This window comes from Apodemus sylvaticus, chromosome 5 (assembly GCF_947179515.1).
Source record: "Apodemus sylvaticus chromosome 5, mApoSyl1.1, whole genome shotgun sequence".
Classification (NCBI taxonomy): domain Eukaryota; kingdom Metazoa; phylum Chordata; class Mammalia; order Rodentia; family Muridae; genus Apodemus; species Apodemus sylvaticus.
This window is the reverse complement of record NC_067476.1, coordinates 38,083,365-38,111,021: the sequence shown is the minus strand read 5'-3', so window position 1 is coordinate 38,111,021 and position 27,657 is coordinate 38,083,365. Positions and strand designations below refer to the sequence as shown.

The 27,657-nt window shown below is 39.6% G+C and overlaps 1 protein-coding gene and 1 long non-coding RNA gene across 2 annotated transcripts in view; one reads left to right on the top strand and one right to left on the bottom strand.

The window, feature by feature from the left end:
- Cytip (cytohesin 1 interacting protein) lies at window positions 1-27,559 on the top strand. Its single transcript, XM_052182502.1, has 8 exons — window positions 1-284; window positions 7,869-7,918; window positions 8,380-8,434; window positions 11,460-11,562; window positions 11,761-11,854; window positions 14,734-14,803; window positions 22,073-22,139; window positions 26,166-27,559. Exons 1-8 carry the CDS (start codon window positions 111-113, stop codon window positions 26,630-26,632), a joined length of 1,080 nt encoding a protein of 359 aa, XP_052038462.1. The 5' UTR covers window positions 1-110; the 3' UTR covers window positions 26,633-27,559.
- LOC127685376 (uncharacterized) overlaps window positions 8,385-27,657 on the bottom strand; it is a 53,856-nt gene continuing 34,583 nt past the window's right edge. The window contains exons 2-3 of the long non-coding RNA XR_007977855.1: window positions 20,143-20,311; window positions 8,385-8,707 (exon numbers count right to left, since the gene is read on the bottom strand). This is a non-coding gene — a long non-coding RNA (uncharacterized LOC127685376). The remainder of the gene's footprint in view (window positions 8,708-20,142; window positions 20,312-27,657) is intronic.

Below are 27,657 nucleotides of genomic sequence, written 5' to 3'. Positions count from 1 at the left end.
ATGGGTTCTTTCTGCTTTGCTACTTTCTGACTGCGTGTCAGAGGGCTGTCCACTCTGCTTCCTCCCTCCTGCACTGAACCATGTGTTGGCGGGCTTAATCTCTGGACACAATGTCTCTGCAAAGGCTTCTGCAGCAGCAAGGCAGCAATGGCAATCTGGAGTACTGCGCTGACCCCGTCTATGGCTCCTGCTCCACACTCACGGGCCCGCTCACCATGGAAGACAACCGAAGGATTCAAATGCTGGCAGACACTGTGGCTACGTTGCCCCGGGGACGAAAGCAGGTAATGTTGCAGAGTGTTCGTGTTTGCCTGACTTCTGCTGAAAGCAGTACTCGGTCCTGTGTGCCTCTGTTATGTTTGACTCCCAGCCTCACTCCCCATCTTAGGAGTCATTTCCGTTCTTATTCAATAGAGAGTTCTTTTCCCTGAGGAGGAGAACCTCTGCCTACTATGCCAATTAATAGGAGTTAATGACAGAGTACGTGGTGAGGGGGGAGGTGACGTGTCCACGAGAGATAGTGTCACAGTTGAAAGATGGAAAAATAGTCACTTTTTATTTTTATTTTTTAAAGTAAGACTCAAATATTTCTGTTCATTTAAAGATGTGCTCAGGTAAACTCAAAGTTGTTGAGGGCAACCTACGTGAAGGTCGCTTCCAGGTACACAACCCACAGGACCAACCCTTCCCCGTTAGAGGATCTGTTGATTGTCTCCTTCTAGGCTTCACCTACAGGCCCTATAAGTTCACAGTCAAGAGAAGAGGACATTTGTCAGCCAAGTAAATTCTTCAGCCCCAGAGCACTGATACAACCTTGGGCTCTTAGGAAGTAGGACTTTTTCCGGGAGGTGACTGTTGTTTAGAACCAACTGGGGTGCTTAGTAGCTGTGGCATCCAGAGCAAGTTGGTAGCTGCCTTCACATGATGTCTTTCTTAAAAGGAAGCTATCAGACTAAATTCCATTCATTTGATTAGGCAACAACAGAAACAACTTCTTTGAATCCTGTGCCCTTTAAGTGAGGAAGTGTATGGTAAAGGCTGTTTAGAAATTTTTATTTCATAAAATGTCTATAGAGATGAAAACTCACCTGGAAACATCTGTGTCTAGTGAATTTGTTGTGAATTTTTTGGTCTTTCATTTCTAATACATAAAAATTAGCTATGTACCTCTTTATGTATTTTGATCATATAACTTTCTATATGGTCCAAGGTGTGCACAAGATGTTTAGAATTGATTGAAAACGTGGTTTTGTGGCCTACAACATTGTGCGTATCGTGTTCTCTCCTCTGAGCGAGTCTAACTTTAGTATTACAAAGTTCAAGCTTAGAGGAGAGTCACAACCTGATGTGGTGAACTGATTCCTTGGCATTTTCCACAGTGATGAAAACCACAGCATTGTTTACTAGTATTGACTATCATTCTCAATCTAACGTGCTTTCATGATACTAAGTTTGGTGAGCATCTATACCAATTTATAAATGGACAACACAGGAAGCGCCAACAAGTTTACTCAGATTCTAAATAGAGAGCAGTCTGTTTCTCTTTCTATTTGCTACAAAGCCATTAAAACCAAATTCCGATCATTTGCTATTCTATGATTTGTTCTCTGCATACATTACTTGTGAGGAAAAAATACTTGTTAATATTTGCACCAAGAAGGCAATCTTTCCAGATTTCCTTTTCAGCTCAGATTTTACATTGGGCCAGACCCTGCCAGGTGAATCAAACTAACTATATCAGCCATGAGGGCTGGAGAAGGTTTACCATTTGGGGACAGTTTGAGCAGGTGTTGTACAGCATACATGTAATATGTCTCTAAAAACCATCTTGCAGGCTGTAGGGCATTCCTAAGCACGGGAATCCCTGATGAGGGACCATAGACTCTGGGGAGTCAGGAAAATTCATTGTGCCTTTAAGAGATGAGAGGAGGAACAGATGAGGCAAATTTCCTTGAGAAAATAGTGTAGTTGGCTCTTGCTATCCACAGAGCATTGGTTCCAAAACCACCATCTTTGAAAATCAAAGACCAGAGATGTTGGAGTCCCTGATATAAAGTGGCCATGTATTTGCCTATAAACTACTAAGATCATGTCTAATACCTAAACCAATATCATTGGCTATGTGAGTAGCTGTCACATTATAGCATTTAGAGACTAAGGGCAAAAAACAAACATATATGTTCAATGTATAGATGCCATATATTTTGTTTCTAAGGAATCTTTTCATCGTCAGCTGGTTGAATGGAAGGATTCAGAACTGACTATGATTTTACCAGCACCTATAGCCAGTGAATGATAGGTTTGTGATATTGTGGATTTTAGGAACTTCACTCTAGAAATGCGGCAGGTATGTAGAGGGACTTTTACTGTAGTCAGAGAAAGAGTAGACAAGGCAATGGAGAGAAAGGGTAAAGACTTGGTGATCAATGGTAAGGACCAAGGAGGCACAGCTGGCTTTTGAGCATGAGTTAAGGTAGTACAAATTGGAAAAGGACAGTCTGAAGAACTGGATGGGTATTAAAGGGGACGATAGAGGGACTTATGCATATAAAGATGTGTGAGCGCACAAACTTCCCATGCCAGCCACTTGGCTGGCCCTTTTGCATTTTTCTTCTCTTTCTCCTCTCATACCCTTTAACACATGTGTGATGTACTTCCCCTACCCTTAAAACCTTTCCTTACTTTTCTCTTTCCTTGAAAAAATAAAAAGCAAAACTAAAACAATCCTTTCAGGCAGAGGCTCCTGTAATTCCTGTCTGTGAAACTTTCCACAGGTATATGTCAAGATTTCATAATTTTCCACAGGGATATTTGCCTTCTTTTTGTTCTTAGAAAAACAGACAGGCAAACAAACAACAATCACAGAAACAAAAGCCTCCTGCTCTGGCCCTGTGTGAATGGTCTGCAATGGGTTCCCTGTGAGGCAGTTGTGGTAACAGGTGTTCCTCTGTCTACTGTTATTCTCGCCACTCTGAGGGTGACGTCAATGTTCATACTTCTTGTTGTTGTGGCTTTGGCTCTGCAGAGCTATATCTGGCTAGCTTGTAGCTTCAGCTTAACTTCAGAATCCACTGGTTGTTTGCACTCAGAGTTAATTTAAAAATAGATTTCTGTGTGTGCGTATTATTTCAGTACCTGCATTTGTAGGAAGTGCCAGACACATCAGGAATGCTTCTAATTTTGAACCTTGTTTTTTTAGGGGGGCAAAATCCCTGCAATATAAACCCCTGAGGGAGGGTGATGGAAGGGAAGGGGAGTTTCATAACCATGTCATGTTCCAGGGGTAGATATTGTGCCTGAATGCCTCTCCCATGAGACTGTAATGAAGGTGGCTCTTACCTAGTGCTTCAGTGACAACCAGGAATCTGGCACACAGGTATGACATTTCACTATGAATTAGACCCAAAAAGATCACCATTGTTTAATTTTCTTTTAGTGAGGAAATTATTGCTAAATAGGAAGTATCTAGATGGCTAGTTTTACATACAGTTTTGGTTAGGGACAGTGCTAAATGCTTGCAATGGGTATCATTCTGGGTTGGGTTCTGCCCACAGGGACTTTGTACTAGCACCTCATCAATAGGCAACATCAATACTGCAATGTTATGTTTGGGTTAATAGTCAGAACTTCCTGGAGCCTGCAACATCATATTCACCCCCTTATGGATATAATAAGTTGGGGCATTGATTTTACTTTCATTATTTTGGTTGTGTCTTTGGATAGTTGGCTAATCCTTTCTGTCTCAATAGTCTGCTTTTCAAAAGTGCGGGAGAACTGTATTCTGAAATAGTTGGGAGTAAACATGAGATAGGCAGGCCATTGGGAAGAGCCAAGGATATAACTTGAAGCAACATAGTTTAAAAAAAGAAAAAGACGGGTAAAAAAGCCCACTTCTGACCACATGCACATTTTATGTGTGTGTGTGTGTGTGTGTGTGTGTGTGTGTGTGTGTGTCAGGGGAGTGAGTCCACAGAGCCAAGGCAAGAGCATAACAGTCTAACCTAGCAGCAAAAGTGGCTTCAGTGTTGGTCTCTGAGCAGCTCTGAGGCAGGTTATCCATCAAGCTGTGTTTCTGATTTCCTTTCTACTTTGCACACTGACAGCTGCTGTGTTTGGTCTTGATTTTGCACTAAAGAGAGACCCGTGAATCACACTGCATAGCAGGAGACATTGCATGTGGAATATTAATGCCTTGTCTCTTAAGTCATCTCACTGAAAGCAGAAGGGCCTCCCTAAGATCAGCCCCAGACTCCTGGCTAGTGAGGAGCTAAGAAGCCTCTCTGCTGCAGTCAGAGCCAAATATGTAGCTTTCAAGCCTGCCAAATCGCTAAACCTAGACTTCTCATATTAGATAATGTGTAATAAAAGACAGCTGTTGTCAGCATATGCTGTAAATTGCACACCAGCTCTCCATTCATGAATTTGGGGGTGGGGGTTGGGACATCATTACAACTCAGAAAAACTTTGGCAGGGAGGGCAGTCTGGGGAACACCTACTCCATCCAAGTCTATATCTTTAAATAGGGCTGGTGTACACTAGGGAGAGGGAGACTGGGAAAACTTCATTCAGAAGACTCTTAGTAAAGTCTTGAGCACACTCCAAGTGCTCACAGGCAGTTTAGCAGGTGAGCAAGGCAGAAACTTGAGAGTTTCTTTTATGTGATCCTTTAGGGTATCCCAGATAAAAATTAAGAAGATGCTGTGTCAAGATGTGGCTGTTACCTCCCGCACACACCAGAGAGTATGATGGTGTGTTTAAATTGTTTTTTTTTTTTAATTTATATGCTCACTGCTTAAAATAGCCTCTTTACTAATCCATAATGGAAGGTAATTTAAATCTGATTTAGTTTGAACTTTTTGTGTTACTGATAACCCAAACAAATCAGATGTAGGAGTGCACCCCCGTTGCCTTAATATTTACTTTTAGCCAGAGAGATACACAGAACTGTTAAAAGGAAGGAGGGTAGGGATACCCTCTTCTGTATAGAGAACCTGTTTTGTGGACCTAAATGATTGTAGACTTTATGCAAAATAACCAGTCACTTAAGAGGCACACTGTGGAAATCTTGAGGCTCCCAACAATTCTATAAATACCAGGCAAGGGAAAGGACATTTAACATTATGGTAGCCCGACATTTTATTAATTCTTGCCAACTGTTCGATTTGTGAGGACTGATTACATCTCTCCAAAATTCATTCATTTAGCATTAGTATTAAGGCATCCCCATTTTTGTTTTTCTTAGCTCTCTTTCTATACTACTTGATTTTTGAGTAGTTTCTTACCATCCTGTTCATTTCTTTTGGCTTTTTCAATTCTATATTTGAGATTTTATTTTTTTTCTCTTAAAAATTACCTTTGGATTTTTCCTGCGAACATTTAATTTAATGAAGGACAAAGTTAGAAAAGGATCTTAGCATATAACTCTGAGCTGAATGTCTTCCCCTCAGTCACTTGCAGATGGCATCTGGGGCTTAGTCTATCTGTCTATTTTACTATTTTTAAAGTTGTAATCTACTTGGCCTCTCGTGAAGCACTGGGGTGGAAAGTAAAACCAGTGTATTTCCCCGGAGTCTCAAAGCATACAGATGGTTATCTGCAGAAGTGCAGCACTCCATCAAATATGGTTCCCTCTCTTCCTGTGCATGCCCTCGTGTAGACACATGTAGGCCTTTAGGTGAATGATAAGGGAATGGTGTGGCAAACCTCAATAGCTAGAGCAACGTTGTAAAAACATAAAGCCCTTAGTGGTGGTTATAGTTAACAGAACTAAAGATAGCTGAAAGAAGTACCTGGCAATATGAATTAAGTGTGAAATACAAGGAAATGCCGATAATGAAAACAGATCAAGAAAATCTGAGCACACTGTAAGGGTGAGATGGACAATACTTGCAAAGATCACCTTTTAAAAATATCTTTCACGCCAGGCAGTAGTGGCGCATGCCTTTAATCCCAGAATGTGGGGGCAGAGGCAGGTGGATTTCTGAATTTGAGGCCAGCTTGGTCTACAGAGTGAGTTCCAGGACAGCCAGGGCTATACAGAGAAACCCTGTCTCGAAAAAAAAGAAAAAGAAAAACCAAAACAAACCAACTTTCACAAGGATGGAGCCTTCTGACTTAACTGAAAATTCCCCCCACCCTGTCTCTGTGTGTGTGTGTGTGTATATACATTTGTACATTGAATATTTTAGGCACAAAATCAGATTATTACAAACTACTCAAATTGCTGTAGGTATCCCATAATTAGTCCTTATAAATCAAAAGCTGAAATTTATTACAAGCCTACATGATAATTTTAGGTCTGAGCTCTTCTGATTGAGATTCCAGGTATAACTGACAAAAGAACACAGAGCAACTGTTACATACAAAGGATGACCTCACCTCTCTGTTATGTACAATAACTGGTCATTGAATTCTTAACACTGAGGCACCCCAGAAAACTGTGCAATTGTTGGCATTTGGTGCCTGGCAATGTGAGTAGTGCAGGCTTCTGTGGAACTTGTCCTGTATGCATTAATTTCTCCGTTGTATTTTCCACGTTTTAATCCTCACATTATTTTTATTTATCTTTATCAACTGCCTTGATCTACTATTTCATTTATTTGCTTATGAATGACAATTACAGGATATTGGCATTTTAGCACCATGGTATATTGGCAGAAAGTTGGCTCCTCATTAAGATCACTCGTGCTCTTGTAGAGGATCTAGGTTCAATTTCCCATGTTCTGTGGAAGCTTGCAACAGGTAGTCCAAGGATCGGGTGACCCCTTCTGACCTTGCAAACATCAGTGATCACACAGTGGGCGTGCACGCGCGCGTGTGCGTGTGTGTGTGTGTGTGTGTGTGTGTGTGTGTGTGTGTATCTTCTAACATATAATTAGGAGCAAAAGTCATGGTTTGAGTCCTTGGAACAGTATTTTAAAAAGGACTAGCTAATAGCTAACATCTATTAAAAATTTCTTCAGCAAAACTACCACAATATTAGAAATTGGCTGCAGTCCTTATAACTGAGATCTTCCCTTTTTCTGGCCCCCTCTCTTTGTTTGGGTTGGTCCCAGAAGCTACCAAAATGTACAAAGAAGTGAATGTTACGTTATTGATAGCATTATGAAGTTTCTTCCCTTTCTTGCCAGGAAATCTTACTATAGTCTTGCAAAACTATTGTGAAATAAATCATAATCGGAATTGAGGTTTGGAGTCCCTCCCTCGCCTTTCTGAATTTTATTTTCTAACCTAGCTATTTGTGCGTGGGTGGTGGTGTTGGGGACTGAGTGAGCATCGGTGTGCGTGTACATGCATGCAGTGCTGTGCATGCGGAAGTCAGAGGACAAACTGCAGTTGGTTCTCCCCTCTCACCAATCAAAGCTGGGTGTTGGGCATCTTTACCCACTGAGCCATCTTGCCAGCCATCTTCAATCATATTTTTATAAGCTCATTCTTTGCAGATTTTTCTTAGCCTTCAAAGAATAACACACTGAGCTATTATAAACATAAGCATTTCGTCGGTGTCTACGAAAATACTGACTGCGCGGTTTTCATGCTATTCGACATAGGTGTTTCTGTGGGGCTGTAAATTGCTAATTTTGAGAAGCTGACATAAATGCAACTTAGGCATAAAGCCATCGCTGGAAGTTTGAGATCTGCCACATTGTATGGACCCCCTCCGCCAGTGCCTTACTATTTGAGCTTCTCCTCATCTTCTCAACACAATGTCTGGAGTCCCTGTTCTCTCAGACTCTCCTGTTAAGAGCGAATAGACATTAGTAATCTTATTTAACAAGGTTTCCAGGATGATGGTAAAGAACAAAGTCCTTTTTAATCCGGAGCAGTTGCAAACAAGTCTTAAAGACCCTGCTTTTCATATTTTTCAGCTTGCGTTGGCCAGATCAAGCTCTCTAGGTGACTTTTCCTGGTCTCAAAGGTAAAGAGATGAATTGTTTTCCTCTCCTCTCCTCTCCTCTCTTCTCCTTTCCTCCTTCCATCCCTCCTTCCCTCCTTTCCTCCTTTCCTCCTTCCCTCCTTCCCTCCTTTCCTTCCTTCCTTCTTTCTTTCTTTCTTTCTTTCTTTCTTTCTTTCTTTCTTTCTTTCTTTCTTTCTTTCTTTCTTTCTTTCTTTCTTTCTTCTTTCTTTCTTTCTTTCTTTCTTTCTTTCTTTCTTTCTCTCTCTCTTTCTTTCTTCTTTCTTTCCTTTCTTCTTTTTCTTTCTCTTTTTTCTCTCTTTTTAAGTCTCTGTCTGAGTTAAGTGTTACACACACACACTCACACATTGCTAACCCGTACTACAATTATAGATATGAAAGCTAATTTTCATTGTAACAGTTATTGTTAATGTCAAATATATGCTAATTTTGATATTTATGACGTTTATTTATTTTTGTTACAGGAAAGTTGTTACTGTGGAAAAGCAGGACAATGGAACATTCGGATTTGAAATTCAGGTGGGCAGTTTTTAAACATTTTAGATTTTCAAAGGAAAAACAGGCACTAATTCCATCATGATATTTGTAAAGAACAATGAAGTCAGGGTATACTCAGAATGACCATGTGGACACTAGATTTTGCTTAGTGTGTGGCTGTTTTTTCAGTGTGTTGAGTATTACGGGAGAGAAAATGTTGAAGCTTATATTTCTCTAGAGATGCAGCTTACTTCTTGTGCATGACTATGGTCTTCCTTAAGGAGATCCAGATCAAGGTACTTGATAGTTCAGGACCTTAAAGAAGAGAGCAAAAGACATTTATAGAAGTTTATTTTCATATAATCATTTTCTTGTATTGTATGTAAATTAGATTCTAAATACTTGAGTTGGGCATGGTGGTTCATTCCTTTAATCCCAGTACTTGGGATGCAGAGGCAGGCAGATTTCTGAGTTCCAGGCCAGCCTGGTCTACAGAGTGAGTTCCAGGACAGCCAAGGCTATAAAGAGAAACCCTGTCTTGAAAACAACAATAACAACAGCAACAACTAATAAATAAATAAGTAAATAAGTAAGTAAATAAATAAATAAATACAAAAAGAAATATTTGCCAGATGGTATATTTGTGTATATAGAATCCATACATGTTACAATTGAGACCAACTTTTTTGGGGGGTATAGTGAAAAAGTTATGGGACTCCCCCACCACATACATACCATAATAACACTTTATTACTTGAAAAACACTGGTGAAAGTTAGTACTGGTCTTCATAGGTTTCAATGTGGCTGTCCAGGAATATTTTTTGCCTGTCTTTTCATAATTATATTTGAGAAGATGGAGAATAGAGTCACATGGACTGTAGTCTAATTGGGTGGAGCAACTAAAGTATCATTTCCCCCACACCATTTCTGCATTTCTTTCCCACGATCTTTGCATAATCATATTCTTATACTATATGTCAGAGGTTAGCTCTTCGCTTCAGTGAATGCTGCTTTCAGAAAACTTTGCTATGATAGCAACCCCATAAAAGGGAACTCAGTTGTATTTTTAGATCAGAAGCAGGAAGCTGCTATATTAGACATATTTTATGAGTAAAGAAACAACATGGGATGAACAGGGAAGTCATGGGAGAGGAGGTTTCTGCTTTCTGAGCTCTCCTCCTTTAAAATCTAGTGAAATCTCTAATTTACCATAAAATCATTGAGACATAATTTTCTACCAAAAATGTGCTAAATCTATCAGATTTTAGAAGTTCAGGTCCCTCACATGAGCCATTTGACTTCATGTCCATCACAGACTCTTCAAGGTTGCCTAGTGGTACCAACGGGATGCCCATCACTGTTTCTTTTTCTCTCTCACCACACGTAGGTTTGTACGTGCGTGTGTGTGCGTGTGCGTGCGTGTGTGTGCGTGCGTGCGTGCATGCGCATGCATGCGTGTGTGTGCGTGCGTGTGTGTGTGTGTGTGTGTGTGTGTGTGTGTGTGTGTGTAGAATCAAAGTGAAAATCATCTTTACTGGAGGACAGACCACAGAGACATGAAACCTTAGGAGTTCAACGAGACCTGACGGCTTCACCTCTTAGCTACAGCACCTATATGTCATCTTAGAAGCCAACACTTCACAGGGACGCTTGTGACAATTTCTTTCTGAGCCAACAGAACACAAGGATGGGAGATGTAGGTGGGCAATACGGTTATATTGTTTGACCAAGTATTCTTTTCTGTGCCTTCTTGGCTTCTGATTTCCCCCTTTTATCTCAAACGCTCAAATTCACAGCTGCTATGGAATGAGCATTTGCACAAAAATCGAAGTGCTTACCCAGCTCTGTGCTCACTTCGATACCTAGGGATGGGCCGTGGGTCTTCCTGTTCATGTGGATTGCTATAACAGTGACTTCTAAAAGGCTTATCAATCAGGTTCTAGCTCTTACAGCACACGGATTAGATGGGCTTCTATTTCTACAAGTTACTGAGCTCTGATCAGAGGCAGGAAATTTTCACAAAAGGTTTCTGATACAGGTGGAACACATTATAGGCCACTGAAAGCTCCTCTTTCTTTCAAATAGGAGATTCCAAATGTAGTATATTTGAGTGGAAATCAGGATTTAACAGAACCAAGTGACTAGCTCAAGGATTGATCATCATGTCTCAGGTGTGGATTCCTCTAGAAGATAGCAGGACTCTGGTGTGGCTTAGTTTTTAGTAATCAGATTTTAAAGGACAACTCAAAACACTGATTTTTTTTCAGAGTTACAAAATTGTTATAAAGAGCAAATGTTTCTTTAGTGTTTTTATACACTTTGAAGTGAAAACTTAAAACACCAACAATAGAACTCACTGAATTATTTGGGTCAAACTGAGACATCTGGGGAAGCTTGTCTCTTTCTCTTTTTTTATTTAGTTGGATGAACTGGTGAGAATTCAGGGCAGGAGGGGTCTGTGTACTCAGAAATGGAGCTGACTGAGTCAATTAGAACTAACCCAGGGCAGATTGTCATTATTTGCAGAACTCTGATTTAATATGATTACTGTTGGCCCTTCTCCCTGCTGGTTATTTTGTATCTCATACTCTCTTTCTCCAGTGTCTGCTTTAGCCTGAAATATCCACAAGGATCTTTTTCTTTCACTTCGCTGTGGTTGTTTCATCCCATTGAGAACTGAGACTCTTAATTTTTTCTTAATAAATGCACAATAAATACACATCAGGTAGTCTCTTAGGATTGAAAACAGAACATTTTGAGGCACTCACATCCCACTTTCTTTCTGATGCCAGATGTTTTATTAATGTCGTTGGCTGATGATGATCTGCTGGAATTGCAAAATTGGCACCTTCCATTCAGTGTACACTGAGAAAAGCTTTTCCAAAGTTGTCCTTTGCACTCATCTATTATGCCATAGTTTTGTAGATACTATGTGTCTGTGGTGCACAAGAAGGAATGCAGAATATAATTCCTTCTTTGGACATTTGGGGTATGGACATTTTTGGTCTTGATAAATATTTGTTTTCCTTTTGAAAAATTTACTATGTATCCATTCATATTTTATAGACGTACAGACTCCAGAACCAGAACATCAGTTCCTCAGAAGTATGTACTATGATCTGCAAAGTGCAGGAAGACAGCCCTGCTCACTGCGCTGGCCTGCAAGTTGGTAATGTAGCTCTGCTCACACTAGAAGCCATTTAAATACCAAGAAACTCTTTGCTGGTGAAGGTTAGGAGGCAGTTGCTACTTTGAGTTTTCTTGAGTGACACTGTGGTTTGGGAGCTTGCTTGTTTAGCTTCATTTCCATGTTGGGGGCATTGCTTATGTCACTAATAAAACACTCATTTCTCTGGCCATCTCACAGGTGACATCTTTGCAAATGTCAACGGTGTGAGCACAGAAGGCTTTACTCACAAACAAGTGGTTGACCTGATCCGATCGTCAGGAAATCTGCTAACGTAAATATCCACTTAGTTGCTGTGGGGTTTCAAAGATGTTTTGGTGTCTGAGAATACCTGACAAGCTGGTTTTGTAGACACTGTTTGTCTATGGCACACAAGAAGGAATGACGCATACACAGCTTTGGGGGTATGGACATTTTTATGGGCACCTTTTGTTTCCCAAGGTTTCATGAGTCAACATCTGAAGTCAGGGGAACACTAGACAAAAGTCCTTGTGGGAGGGACATGAATTACTAATGCAGTTTTGAATGTCAATTCAATAAACCTGGCACACATCTCTTTAGACCAAGAGAAATTGTTCCCGTTCCCACAACGTTTCAGCTACAACATTTTTCCCTCTCTCATATGCCTCAGACCTCTTGTTTTTTTTCCTCTATCATTGTTTCATAAGAAACAATGAAATGTTCCCACCTTGGAACAAATATAGCCATATGTACTAATGTTCAATTTATCAGAAGGACATTGGTCTCCCCAGCTACTCAAAGGGTTTAATCTTTAAAACTGATCTTACTAATCTCAAGAAGATATATCTATAAACATACCCATTATTATCCTTAAAGTCATAACTATCTAACAAAATGCACAGCATGGGATTTGCTTTCACTGTGTCCCAAGGACCCAATAGGACCTTAATAATCAGTTGTAGGGGAATTCATTATTGCATAAAGTAATATGTACTGAGCACATATTAAGTTTTTAATCCCTGTGTGTGTTCTAAGGAGGCAACAATAAACACCATAGAACTCTAAAAATTACAGAAGGTTTCTTTTTCTTTTCTTTTTTCTTTTCTTTTCTTTTCTTTTTTGTCTTTTTTGAGACAGGGTTTCTCTGTATAGCCCTGGCTGTCCTGGAACTCACTCTGTAAACCAGGCTGCCCTTGAACTCAGAAATCTGCCTATCTCTGCCTCCCAGAGTGCTGGGATTACAGGCGTGCGCCACCACCGCCCGGCAGAAGGTTTTTAATCTAAGAAAAGCCTGAAATTTTGAAAATTATAGTTAACAGTGTAACAGTGTAACTGTGGAGTTTGCTGAGGAAGACTGTGGCCTGTTGAGCTTAGATGTTCAAAGTGCCCCATCCATTCTGAGGAAGTACTGTTGGAGTTGAGACCAAACAAGGAAGGAATGGCCATTTGAACTCCTGGTGGGAACACGTAGGTAAAGAAAGATATCTTTGAGCCCTGGAAATTGATTTGGCATATCCTAAGGATGAACTGAAATTGGTGGCTGGTGGATTAGGGAGACTGTATGAGTGGTGAAGTCACTGTTGGCCAAGCATCAGATCATGAGATGCATTGCTGTGCCAGGGCATTTGGATTTTGTTCAGAGTTGGGTGGTTTCAACATTACCTAATTCATTTTTCTTCAGAGCCTCTTTGTCAGTCCAGGTTTATTCCTTTACACAGATGAAGTGCCTGGGGCTAAAGAGGGGTTAGTTGAGTTCAACTGGGTCATGAGTGATGCTGGGACCCAGTCTGCTGAAGATGTCAGGACTAGCTCTTTCTAGTTAGAGCTGTGCATAGAGAACTGCCAATAGAATCTACTAGACTCTTCATGAGTACTTCAAAGGAAGTGTTGGGTGGGTGTGTCAAGGCAGATTTTAAATGACTGATGATGGTGGATCTGAGGCTAGCCCTTTGAGTTTTAAAGGGTAAATGTTAGGAAAGCTTTGTCTCAAAGAAACCATGTAGAACCCAAGAGAAAACACTGTTGGTTAGAGTCAGAAAAAATATGTCCCATGTAGAAGAAGCAAGAAGACCATAGGTAAATAAGAGTATAGATGGTTCTTAGAAACCCACAGAGGGATAAAATATGAGACAAGGTGACCAAATACTGAAGGGGGACCCATCTCAACACTTGTGCACATCATTGCTTAGACAGCTTAGAAGAACACCAAGAGTCTTATGTAGCCTAAGAAGCTGTCCAAAACCAGACATCATCTCAATAAGAAATCACACCACATTTGCTGTGCTATCATCTTATCATGTTGGACCTGAGACAGGAAGAAAAGAGAAAATGTGATTTCACATTTAGAACTCTTACCATATCTTTAAATTTTCCTGATGCTTTCATAAATAAAACTATAATTTAGTTGTCAAAAAGACTTAGAACAAATACTTCAAAATGTTTAAGAGTATGATTTCCAAGGTGAAATTAACTATCATCCTCGGGTGGAGGATTTATAGTTAAAACAATGCTCAAAACAAACCAACTCCAGAGAGAATAAACCTTCTATTTTTAGAAAATCTTTGATAGAGAAAGAGGAGAACATCGGTCAACCAGTTATTCTAGATGGCCATTTGTAAACTAAAGGTTTTGAGATGAAATGGCTATACGCAGGTACAGAAAAATCTTCCCTGTTTCAAGAAATAACACATTGAGTCCACTGTTGTTGAAGTCCTGTGCACCGTTTTTTTTTTTTTTTTTTTTTTTTTTTTTTTTTTTTTTTTTTTTTGGTTGATGTACCACCTGACTCATAGTAGATGCCCAGTGAATGTTTATCAAATAACTGAGATTGTTGAGCCTGCCCAGGCAAGAATAGATTCTGGTGGATAGCAACATGGTGTCTTAGTGCCATTAGCACATAGTGCTTTCTAGAAAATGAGCTACGGTTTATAACTAGCCAGGATCTTTCCCTCCACATTTTGCCAGGCATTTTCCCCCTTTGTCCACTTTTGTTTCCCCTACTGTTATTCAGAAATTTGGCTTAGGTCCAGATACTCAAGTATCCACACCCCATAGTCAAGAGCCTCAGGAAGGGTGACATTTATGCTGCATTTCAGGTCTAGTCGGCTCTCCACTTACAGAGCTTCTTAAGGATGGTACCTCTTTGAAGGATAGCTCTGTTGTTTACTCCACCTTTCCCTTCTCTTCAAACAGGATAGAGACTCTTAATGGAACGATGATTCACAGAAGAGCAGAACTTGAAGCGAAGCTGCAGACTTTAAAGGTAACTTGATTTAACACACCGCATCGTTTTTCAGCCATGAATGTGTGAGGAGTAGAATAAGGATCTATCTTGGAAACCGAGATAACTCTTGAAGGGGAAATGTCAGGATGCATCTAAGCTCCTGACGGGTTAAGGACCACACAATTACCTTTGCGGGATATCTAAGCCTGTGAATATGTGTAAATCACCCTCTTCCTTCCCCATTCAGAGTCTATGAGGCTCAGAAAGCCAGCGGGAAGGCATATTACCTGAAGAACTAGTCATCGATGCACCTGTGATCACTCTTGATTTACATTTTGTCGAAGGAGCAAAACAGAGGAAGAGTTAGCATTGAGTGCTGCAGAGTGCTGGCTGGCCCGCACTTCTGCTTTCCTAGTGTCCTTCTATGCTTCCTTTCCTTCTACGCCTTTCTGAAAACGGACTATCTACCAGGAACGCTGTGGCTGTCCTTGATCCCGCCTTCACGGACAAACACGCTACTACCTTAAAAGGAAAGAAAAAAGGTCACAAGGGACTGTGCCTAATGCTCAGTACAAATTCTCTGGCATGGTGTGCTTTGAAGGTTTTTAAATGTTTAGTTCTCTAGGTTGGTGAGCCTTCCAGGCTTTGAACTCCAGACACTCCTGGAGTGAGTTTAGAGGTGCTGAGTGCTCCCACGTCCCAGTACTGCCCCCTGCAGGACAATGGAGCTGCCAGCTACTCAGGGATAGCTTGGCTACAGGCAAGCAACTCACTTGTGTTTTGTAACAATCTGTATTCGTTACTTCTTCTCATGAAGTACACTTATAAATTACTGATTTCAAGAGAACAGCTCACTGTATTTGCATTTTATCAAGAACCTTTTCCTCCTATCGTATTTATTCACTAGCAAGCCTCACTAAGAAATACCTTTGATACTTTTTTTTAATTTTTTTATTCGATATAATTTATTTACATTTCAAATGATTTCCCCTTTTCTAGCGCCCCCCACTCCCTGAAAGTCCCGTAAGCCCCCTTCTCTTCCCCTGTCCTCCTGACACAGTGATCATTCCTCATGATTTTTAAGATATATTTAAAATAAAATCATTAAGAATCTCTTCTACCCAGACTTTAGTAGGAATTAAACTTTGTACATAAAATAAGTGAGAACAGTTGAAATCTTTGTGACCTTCATTTGTCTCACTTTGAATATGTTTTTCATTTTTATTTAGCACTTTAGATACTCTTAAAATGATTTCCTTCATGCATTTTCAAATGTATTCTCTATATTCAACATGGGATAATCCTTTTTATTTTAAGTTTCACCTTTAAGCTCAATTATTCAACTAATTTACTTTTCTTCTCTTATAGCATTGGCTAGGATCTTCAGTCTATTGTAAACTGTTGTATTATTCTTGACGTAAAGGACTGCTTCTGAAATTTATATAAAATTTCAATATCTATATTCTCTTCTAGGATGTAAGTAGGTCCTTAATATACTTTAAACATCTACTTAAGAACTCCTCTTCCTGACTCTTATTTATTTTAGAGCATTTCACCAATTAGAACACACATAACTAGAGATGTTATTATAAGCAGCATGAAACAAAAACATACTAATGTGTTCCACTGATGTGTGTGTGTTCTGCTCCTGCACTCTCCTCTCCTCTGCGGGTCTGTCATTCCTGCATAATGTTTCATTAAATGATGATAACTAGATCTTTCCAGAACAGTCTTTATATTTCTTTGCTACATTTGAAGAACTGTTTTCTAGGTAATAGAAAGTATTTTGGTTTACGAGATCCAAGTTTTGTTTCCCTACCTTTGTAGAGACCTTTTATATATTTGTTTATAAGAGTTTCTAAGTGTCGGTCAGTTGTCAGCCATCTACATTAAAACTTTTTTCCTAAAAATTTAGTTTTTTCTTTTTGCATCTTGAAGTCTTTAATTCATCTGGAGATACTCTACATACTGTAAAGTATGGGATAATAAGTAATTGAAATAAATAAAAATAATTTGAATTTTGTCCTAAGCATAGGCAGTTTTCCCAATACAGTTTCTTTTGAACTTTGTTTTTCTCCTCACCTGAATTGCCGTGAAACTTCTATTTTCATGAAGTCTCCATGTAAGTCCAAATTTACTCTCAGGCTCTCTAATGTGGTCATTTTGGTTTTTTTTTTTCTCCAACTCAGTTTGTAATAGAGAGTGATATGTAACTGAACAATGTTCTTAGCCTGTTGATCATGTGTCAAATTGTCAAGTTCCATGATAAATGCTAGAGGTTTGATTGATATTTTATTTTACGTAGATAACTGAGTGCCAAGGGTATTAAATATTACATGGCATTTCATTTTCTGGTTGCTAGTCTTTCTTTACCATTTTGCTGTTTTTCTTTCCATCTTTCATAAAATCTGATAATTTACACATACAGGTCATATGGTTTTTTGTTGTATTGTCCTTTGTACTTTAGGATTTTATTATAGATTTTTTCTATAAAAATAAATTTTACAATTAGAGAATAGATATACATAGATTATTTGTATGCTGTTGTTAATAGTCAAGCACTTCGTTAAACCACATTGTCTCTACTAAGTTGTTTGAATATTATTTGGTGTGCTCTACAGGGATAATAACTATACAAAATAGATCTAGTTCCTTTCTCTGCTGTCTTGGTGAGGACTGTTGCTTAAGGCGAAGGGGACAATCTTGGCATCCTTACTTTGTTCCTTAAGGGTGGGTCTTTAGGCTCTTTCACTTTCTGAGGAACTGCCAGATTGAGTTCCAGAGTGGTTGTACCACTTTGTAATCCCACCAGCAATGGAGGAGAGTTCCTCTTTCTTCACATCCTCGCTACCATGTGCTGTCACCTGAGTTTTTGATCTTAGCCATTCTGATTGGTGTGTGTGTGGGGGGGGAATCTCAGAGTCATTTTGATTTGCATTTCTCTGATGACTAAGGACTTTGAACATTTTTTAAACGGCCATTCGAGAATCTTCTGTTGTGATCTCTGTTTAGCTCTGTACCCTGTTTTCTAATTGGGATATTTGGTTATTGGAGTTTAATTTCTTGAGTTCTTTATATGTTTTGTATATTGGCCTTCTGGCAGATGTAGAGTTAATGAAAACAATTTCTCAATCTGTAGGTTTCTCATTGTCCTATTGATGGTGTCTTTTGCCTTACAGAAACTTTTCAGTTTCATAAGGTTCCACTTATCAATTTTTGATCTTAGAGCCTGTGGGTCAATGGAGTTCTGTTCAGGAACTATGAGTTTAAGGTTCTTTTCTACTTTCTCTTCTATGAGATTCAGTATATATGGTTTTATGTTGAGGTCCTTGACCCACTTGGACTTGAGCTTTATGCAAGGTAATAAATATGGATTTATTTTCATTCATCTACATACACACCAGCAGTTAGACCAGTACCATTTATTGAAGATGCTTTCTTTTTTCCACTGTATGTTTTTGGCTTCTTTGTCAAAGATCAAATGTTTATTGGTATATGAAAATAGCCTTGAATGACCTATATCTCTCTTTCTAAGGCTCCCTTTTAGGTTTAGTGTTAAAATTACTAAGTATATGACATGAGCTGGGTTGTTCCTCTTTTTTTTCTCTCTGGTAGAATTTTTGTAATGCTATCTGAATCATCAGGACATGGGGTACTTTCTGGAAGGAATATTTTCAAACCATGGCTTTAGTTACTTTGTTCTTAGTTAAGATACTGAGATGTCTTTCTGAATTAGTTTTAGTAAGTTCTGTGTTCATCAATAAAATATTATAATTTTTAAATTTATAGTGGGGTCTGCCTGATTGCCTGATAAACTTCCATTCTTAACAATTAATCCCTGCTATAGCTGTCATTTTTATCCTCATTTTAACTTATTCTATTCATGCTTTCATTTTGCCTTCTTGGTAGTTTCCTCTAGGGGACTTTTTACCTACATTATCCACCCTCCATGGTGTGTGTGTGTGTGTGTGTGTGCCTGTGTGTCTTTCTCTGTTTCATGACTACTTTTTACTACAACTTAATTAGGTCCAGACTCATATCTCAATCCATACTGTTTAAAATTGGCTCTGATCTTTATATCTATAGACACGTGACTCTGGCTCTGTACACTGCCTTTATTACTTCCCACATTATCTTGTGGACTTTCATTACAAATGTGTTAGGGACTTATGATTTGCCTTTCTTAATAATGACTTCAGTGGCATCCTTGTTATCTGTATTCTATATAGAATGTGTTCTTTTTAACGAGCTTTAAAGGTGATTTATATTTTATTGACAGGAGGCTCTTTTTTTGTATCTGTCTGTCCTTATTCCTTTCAACATTTTTTGTGCTTATGAATATCGATTTTATCTTTCCACCAGAACTTATAGCATTCTTATATTGGTGCCTGTTTTGGATTCTTTCTGTTTCTAAGTTGCTGGGAGAGATCTGTGCCTTGATCTCTGCTCACTGTCTTTCCTATCATTGAGCACCTGAGGATGCTGTGTACTTGAAAGTTAGCTGCATCTCCAGTGGATGGCTGTGCAGTTCCCTCCACACAGGGCATCAAAGCGTCCCTTTCAGGTTCAGGTGCAGCAGCTTGGCTGCCTTTCTCAGAGAGTAAATGCCCATATAGCTCAGGTCATGAAGTGTTGCTGTGTTTCCATTTCCCAAGCTGCCTCCAGCTGCAGGCAGTTTTTATCAGTCCACTTTTCTTAGCACCTAATATTCAGTCAGGGGTTATTTCTCAAGAAGGGCCTTTGGCTGAGGTCTTCGTGTTAAATAGACACTTTGAAGTCACATATTACCTCAGGATCTAAATTCCTAACTAACACTTGATGCTTCGACCTGAAGGGTCTTGAAGTTTTGTTCTGTTTACCACCTCACATTTATGTCTGACAACCAGTCTTAAAATTTTGAGATATGTACGTAATCCCTCAGGGCAGAAATGACTGGGTCTGACCTATAACTAAAGGCAGGCTGGGTTCTCTTTTGCATGATGACATTTATTTCGCATCCTATATATGTGAGCATTCCATTCGCAAAGATGCAAAGACGGTGCAGAGCCCTAATCTCTTCAGTGGAAGAATTTTGTCCCTTCTGACTCAAATTTTCAGACATTTCCTTTATCTTAGCCTCTGCTTCAGATGCTTATCACAGACAGTGAACTAGTTAAAAGAGTTACTTTTGAATGTATCTCTGTTACTTGCTAGGCCTATTATATACCTTGAGACATATTTTGTTTCAATGTAATTTTATTTCCCAACCTATAACAAAATTATGATAATGAAATGACATATTATCTGTAAGAGCAAAATGAAAAGATTAGGTACTGAGGGAATTTCTATTTTTCTTATGCAGAGTGAAAATACTGGGGCCATAACTGGAACCAACTCACCATGTTATAGCTCGGGGTTTTTAAAGAAGCCATTGTTTTGTGTATATTCATTCAACAATATTCAACTGTTCCTTCAGCTGCCAATGTGGGATCATGAGGCCAGATCCACATATGCTTTCAACACTCAACTGATATACAACATTTAGATGTGACTAAATGTTTAACAACCCTGAAAGAAAATAGAAAAAAGTCTCAGATTTAAAACTGTCACTTTGTCACCTCTGCTCTTTACATTGGAAGTTGTCTTAGTATAAATCATAGCACACTTAGATGACTAGGCTAGACCGGAAAAACACGGATCATGAAACCTTCAGTCACAAACATGAACTATTTGAAAAGCTCTGTCTTTGAACTTTTGAAAACCAAACTCAGAAAGATAGTATTTTTTTGTCTTTGTGTCTTTAGTTTTGACCAATGAGCCCCTTTTTCCTTTCCTTTATTCTCCTATAGGAGATAAATATCTTCAGCAAAGAAGAAATGTGTAGGCACATATGCTAGCTCCACTAGTCCTGGGCTTCACAGGCCTCTGGTCTTGGTTTTCACATAACTATAAACTTATAAGAGGATAAGAGTAGTCATGGATACAGCCACCGATCCTGTGATGACTGTAGAGTGATGTAACAGTTCAGGAAAACAAAAACAAAAACAAAACAAAATACCAACAACCAAAAAAGCCCCCCAAAAAAACAATACCAACAACAGAAAATGAGCTAAGCTAAGCTTTTCACTGCTTTCATCGTTTAATTGATTATTGGCAGCCATATTAAGGTTCCACATGCTGGTGGGAGCCTAAGTGTTCTATAGAATAAGGATTGATCCCTACTTCCTCCTCCTACTCATTCAAAGATGTTCTTGAGATTTTATTTTCTTCCCTTTCTTCCATTTCCTTCCATTAAACAAACATTAAAATAAGAATCTATTTTAATCATTATTCACTCTCTCCAGGTGGTGGCTTGCAGAGGGTTGCTCTTTTCCAACTAGGCCATCTTTCTCATGGATTAATGTCCTTGGCAAACCTGAGCTGTGGCCACATGGTAGCCTTGCTATCGGGACTTAAAATAGCAAAGGCAAGGTGAAGCAGGGGGCAGGAAGCCGGAAGGAGGGTGAGCATAGAACACCTGCCTTTCCAGATGGCTTCTTCTTACTTGGCTTTGACTTCCATTGGCTTGGCTAGCCTGTGGGCTGGACCAGGCCAGGCCTTCTGTGCTGAGCGACTGTCTTATAGTCAGTTCTTTCTCACGCCAGTCACATTCTTTTCCTTTACTAGAGCAGTCAAAGGAAGAAGCATTTTTGAAGTCAAGGAGTGGGCTGGAGACACAGCTCAGTTGTGAGAGTGCCTGCTTAGCACACATCATGTCTTGGGATTGCTCCCTAGAACCTCAGAAATGATATGGTGAAGCATGTACGAAGAATCCAAAGTTCAATATCATCTGCAATCGCGCAGTGAGATCAAGAGTCCATGTTAGCCTGAGCTACATGAGATGACATTTCAAAACGTGCAAAGTTAGGGCGCTTAAGTGTGTTCTAGATAGATGTCAAATAAAATTTTGTTTCAGAGCCCAGACTTATTCATTGGTGATGATATTTACTAAGCATTTACTAACCTCTAGTTGCTGTTCCAAAATTTTCCATCCGTTAACTTAGCTATCCCTAAAATTCTAAGGTTTCTATCCAACATTATCTGTATCATGTAGAAAGTATTTAATGGCTAGTAAGTACTTTGAAACATAAAACGACATTTCATCAGTTTTCTTCCTTTCTAAGAGAAGGCTTGTGGGTCTGTGAGAAATCAGTATTCCTAATATCCCATATAATTCAGCCCAAGTCTCTAGAGAATGGGCTTGGGGCTGGCGGGGCTGGCAGTCTCCTCTGCCTTGCACACTTGGATTCCTGAAGACTCAGAACCTTTTCTCCCTTATCTCTCTCACAGCAAACCTTGAAGAAAAAATGGGTGGAGCTCAGGTCTCTGCACTTACAGGAACAGCGCCTGCTGCATGGTAAGCTCAATTTCCTGCCAGGAAACCACATTCTCGTCACACCCTCTCAGCATCTCTGCCTCCAAATATTTTCAGAGCATCGCCATTAGGATGGAGCTAGAGAACATCATACTAAGTGAGGTAACCCAGACTCAAAAGGTGAATCATGGTATGCACTCACTAATAAGTGGTTATTAACCTAGAAAACTGGAATACCCAAAACATAATCCACACATCAAATGAGATACAAGAAGAAAGCAGGAGTGGTCCCTGGTTCTGGAAAGACTCAGTGAAACAGTATTTGGCAAAACCAGAACGGGGAACTGGGAAGGGGTGGGAGGGAGGACAGGGGAAGAGAAGGGGGCTTACGGGACTTTCGGGGAGTGGGGGGGGGGGCTAGAAAAGGGGAAATCATTTGAAATGTAAATAAATTATATCAAATAAAAAAAAAATCTGAAAAAAAAAATGTGCTTAGTACCAATGATGGCTACTGGTCTGGGTTTTGCTGGGATGAACACCGGAGTGACTGCTCGGAGGAGGCCCAGTCATGCTGCACTCTCTTCTCCATACACACTACATATGCCTATAAAAACATTCATGGACACAGGAATGATGTATTTGTTTAGAGGAGACCCAAAAGTTGCAGAAGAGCCAGAGGAAACATTGCCTGCTACTTGTGCCACATCAGCCAATGAATTAGATTCCTGAAAATGATTCTGGCTGGAGCTATTTAAACTGAAGTGACTGTGTACTTTATAGGTAGATCCACAACAGTTTTCCAAATTCCATTAGTTATATATGCAGAGAACCTCAGGACCAAGACAGACACGCAAGATTATTATAAAGATGCATTTGTTCTTTATGCGTTTTGAAGCAAGACATTGAATCTAGTCATCTGGTTTGCTCTTTTGTCACTTGTGCTGTGAACTTCTTTTTAGGTCAGTTGAGACAGTGTCCTGTGATATGGCCCTGCCTATTCTGGTGCTCACTATGTCACTAAATCCTTATGCCTTTGCCTCCCAAGCACTGAAATGTCAGGCATGTACCACAATAGCTGGCAGGAGGGAACACTATGCACAAATAATTTACCCAAGTCACTAGCTATGTGGCGGGTAGGTCATCTCTCCTTTAGGTAACACTCAGCTATCCTCTATTTAGAAACTGGAGTATTTGTTCAAATGGTAAGTACTTGGCAGAAAAAGATTCAACTTAAAAATCATTTAAAATTGAGTCGTAAAATCATAAAAATGACATAAATTCATGAATATATATATGTGTATATATATGTATATATAATATGATGTGGGCATTGTATAATGTTTAAGTCAAGATACACTAGCTCCTCAGACATGTATTTATTTATTTATTTATTTACTTGGTGGTAAAGGCTTTTAGAGTATCTTCCTTCTAGCTTTGGAAGTCACAGTAGATTCTAATGACCTGTACTCACCAATGGTCACCCAGTGCCCATGTATCAAGGTTTCAAGAAATCTCTCTTCTCACTACCCAGCCTCTGGTAACCACAATTCTATTCTCAATAACCATCAGAACACTTTTACGTGGCACCCACAATGAGACGATTTCATATTTATGTTCTTGCTCTTTTTTCATTTAACACATTCATGTTCATACACATTTTCACAAATATGATTTCTTGTCCTTTTTATTTTTAAAATAAAAAGCTTATATCATGGTATGGCTCATACCATAGGGTAAATGGTATTCCACTATGAATCGCCAGTATTTTCTTCCTCCATTTATTGGTTGACAGATATCTTTGCAGATCCTGTGTTTTAGCTATTGTGAATAAGATGAGCATACGAGCACAGGTTTTGTTGAAACAGTGATTCTGTTTCCTATGGATGTACATACACTGGTGACAGTACTGGATTATATGGTGCTGTGATTTTTTTTAATGGAGCCTCCATACTGTTTTCTGTGGTAGGTGAACTCTGTGAGATTGTTTATAATCCATGGCTTCACTGATTTTTATCTCGTGTCTATTTGGTGTAAGCATCTTTCAGGGGTCAAATGACTCTCATCATGTTTTTATTTGTGCTGATCAGTTCATTAATGATGACACATATTTTTCATATACCTATTGGCCAATTTCATGATTTCATGTCTTCTTCTGAAAAATATCCATTCAACTTTGTGTCCTATAGTCTTTTATTTTTAAATGTCTTCTGAAGTTCCTTTATATTCTTAATTATTATTTAGGCATTGATTAATAGTTTAGAGACTTGATTTTCACTTTTTACTAGATAAGTTTGAAACTTGGGATAAGTTAGTTCTCTTTTTAAAATTCTTTTATTTATTCTGTCTGTACACACACACATACACACACACAGAGGGGGAGAGGGGGTAGGGGAAAGGAGAGGAGGGAGAAGGGGGAGGGAGAGGAGGGAGAAGGGGGAGGGGAGGGAGAGAGGAAAAGGGGGAGGGGGAGAGGGGGGTGGGAGAGAGAGGGAGAGGAGGGAGGGAGGGAGGGAGAGACAGTTTCCTGAAGCCTTGTTCAACTTCCTGCTTTTCACGGACATGGGACATGGAGTATTTCAGAAGCCTTTGCTGAGCTCCCAAAGGCTCCTGAACAGCCCAGCGTACGGTTTCCACATGTACAGAAACAGTCTTGAGTAGGTCTAATATCAGGAGCTATATTGTTGCACATTTTTTTGAGGAACTAGAGGTGTTCATTCATCTGCTTTTGCCAGAACTAGAGGAAGTACCCAGAACACGAAGGTCTATAAAGCAACTGCTCTTCTATCCACATTTATCAGCTCATCATAAGACGAAACAACCCAGTTGTAACAGAAAGGAAGCGCTGTGTAGACTGGCTGTGCTTGGCTTCATAGGTCAAATGGAGACAGAGCAGTCTCTTTCTACACTGTCAACCAAAGCCACAGGAGAGCAGAGTAAAGTGGACTAACACAGGATGCCTTTTGGAGGGCGTGGCACCCTGTTTTGGAAACAGACTCCCATTCTCAGTTACGATTCTTTGAGCACACTAGCTGGCCAAGGATTGAGAAGCAGGTGGGCAGGAGAAAATGTGACTCATGCTTCAGTTTAGGGGAACCCTTTTGTGGTTATGAAGCACGGACAGAAAAACTTGGCCAAGCAGCTAGAATGCCAAGGACAGAGATGCTTTCTAAGCACAGCACCATCCTAAAACATTCAGCCATTCTAAGAGGGAAATCTGGAATATTGAGACTGGAAGGTGTAATTGATTTCATAAGCCTTTTATAAGCTCATGTTCTGATTTGTAGCTGTTTCCCCCATATAAGTTAGATAAACTTCTGATTCTTTACAGAGACAGATCATAAGAACCAGAGAGCAATTTTCTGAGCATTTGTTTTGACCTCACTTCTGTATTTTCATAAAAGTGTCTGGGGTTATACAATTTAAGAAATTAGCTCTTGGAAGTTCACAAAGTCACACTGTCTTAGTGTCAGTTATGTTGGACTGATTTCACATCAAGTACGTTGCTATCTGCCACTAAGATAAGTCAGTTTATGAAAATGCAAGTTTTATTTGACTTGGTGTTCAAAGGTTTCGGTCCATAATGAACTGGCTTAGGTCTGACAATACTTCATGGCAGAAATACTCAGCATGCTAAAATTGCTGTTAGTGGCTAGAGAATGAGGGATAAAATGGAGCAGGACATAGAAGTTTTTATCCAAGACTGTGTCCCCAGTGACCTAAATTGTCCATCTTTTAAAGTTTTCACCATCTCCCAATAGAATTTTCATGTGAGCGTCCTGGAGTAGTTTCTAGATACAAGCTATGGGCATGGATTATCTTTTTTAAATGTAATCTAAGTTATAGTTTTCGTGACCTTTCTCTTAGTAGCTAGTCCATGGATGCTAGTTTGCTGACTTTCCTAACCATATTTGTGTAAGTGAAAACTTGGGCCAAAGTGTTTGTTCTTCCTCTCTTGCATTCTTTGTTTTTTTTTTTTTCCTCTCTTGCATTCTTTAAAGATGGGTGTGCTTTCTTGGAGAGACTGGTGGTTGAATCCATCTCATAAGAAACTCTTCTCTATATTTGTAGGAGACACAGCGACCTCCCCAAGTTTGGAAAACATGGACCTCGATGAGTCGTCACTATTTGGAAATCTCCTGGGGCCGAGTCCAGCCCTCCTGGACCAGCAGCGACTGTCCAGTGAGAGCAGCTGTAAGAGCTGGCTGAGCTCCCTCACAGTGGACAGTGAAGACGGCTACCGGACAAGCATGTCTGAGGACTCCATCCGGGGCGCCTTCAGTCGGCAGACCAGCACCGACGATGAGTGCTTTCACTCTAAGGATGGAGATGAGATTCTGAGGAATGCTTCTTCCAGGAGAAACCGAAGCATCAGTGTCACTAGTAGTGGGTCCTTTTCTCCCTTGTGGGAGAGCAATTACTCAAGCGTGTTCGGGACTCTGCCCCGGAAAAGCAGACGGGGAAGTGTCCGGAAACAAATTTTGAAATTCATCCCTGGCCTTCATCGTGCTGTGGAAGAGGAAGAGAGTCGCTTTTGATGGGCTGCAGAGACCTTTTGAATTGGATTGTTTCACAATCCTCTCCACCCACCAAGATGAACTCCTGGCTTAGTGGGAAAGTACAGATAGACTGCGAAGCTCACATCCCAGTCCATGGCAGCATTGACCTTTAAGTTCTTATACTGTTATTTTTGAGTCTTATATCAGAACTTATATTTTTTTCAATCAATAGAGCTCAAGTTCTAAGCAGACATCAAGAGAGGAAAGTATTAGGTTAAATAATGTAATAATATGTCTGTTCATTCTAATGCTGGCTGGGAAAGTACAAAAATATTTATTATACTGACCACACATATAAAAAAAGTGGAGAATTCTTAGATCAAGTGTGAATATGGACTGATAATTATTGGGTTGCTTTTCATATGTTAATTTGATAGACTACAAAACCTCATGGTTGCTTAATTTACACTGTAGCCTCTGGGGGAGCTCTTTCACAGAGAGAATTTAAGTCGTTTTTAAACCATTAAAGCGTCATGAAAAATATGACCATCAACATCTTCTCACATCAACAGTGTCAGTGAGGCAGGAGAGACGCCTGGTATAGGTGCAGAGGAGAGCTCATGGGAATGGTGCCCTACGACACTCCCCACTCCATCTCTAAACAAAATGAGTGAGACTCATTATTTCTGCCCATTTCAATTTTTATTTTCCACCTGAACATGGATGACAAGGCCAGAAATCTCAGGATCCTATAGATCTGTGATTGTATTTTGCTGCAAATGTCTAAAGTTCTAAAAATGAGAATGGGGAAATAACTTTTCTTCTGTATGTTTTTCTCCTGCTACACCTCATTAAACATTCCACATAGGTGTCCCCGCTCTCAGTTCCTTGTTAGCCTTGTTTGTATTCGCACGTCAGTCATGATCTAAGTTATCCATTAAACTCTTCATTCTGGTGACAAACCTACCTATATGCTTAAGTAAATAGTCTGAACCATGTGATAAAGACCTATGTTGATTCTAAACATCTTCCTTCTCTCTTTCTGTCTCTCTGTGTGTATGTAT

Coding starts and splice junctions, on each gene's coding strand:
- Cytip (XM_052182502.1), top strand. CDS start 111: ATGTCTCTGCAAAGGCTTCTGCAGCAGCAAGGCAGCAATGGCAATCTG. Junction 7,919..8,379: donor GACTTTTCCTGGTCTCAAAG/GTAAAGAGATGA, acceptor TTTTTGTTACAG/GAAAGTTGTTACTGTGGAAA. Junction 8,435..11,459: donor CATTCGGATTTGAAATTCAG/GTGGGCAGTTTT, acceptor CATATTTTATAG/ACGTACAGACTCCAGAACCA.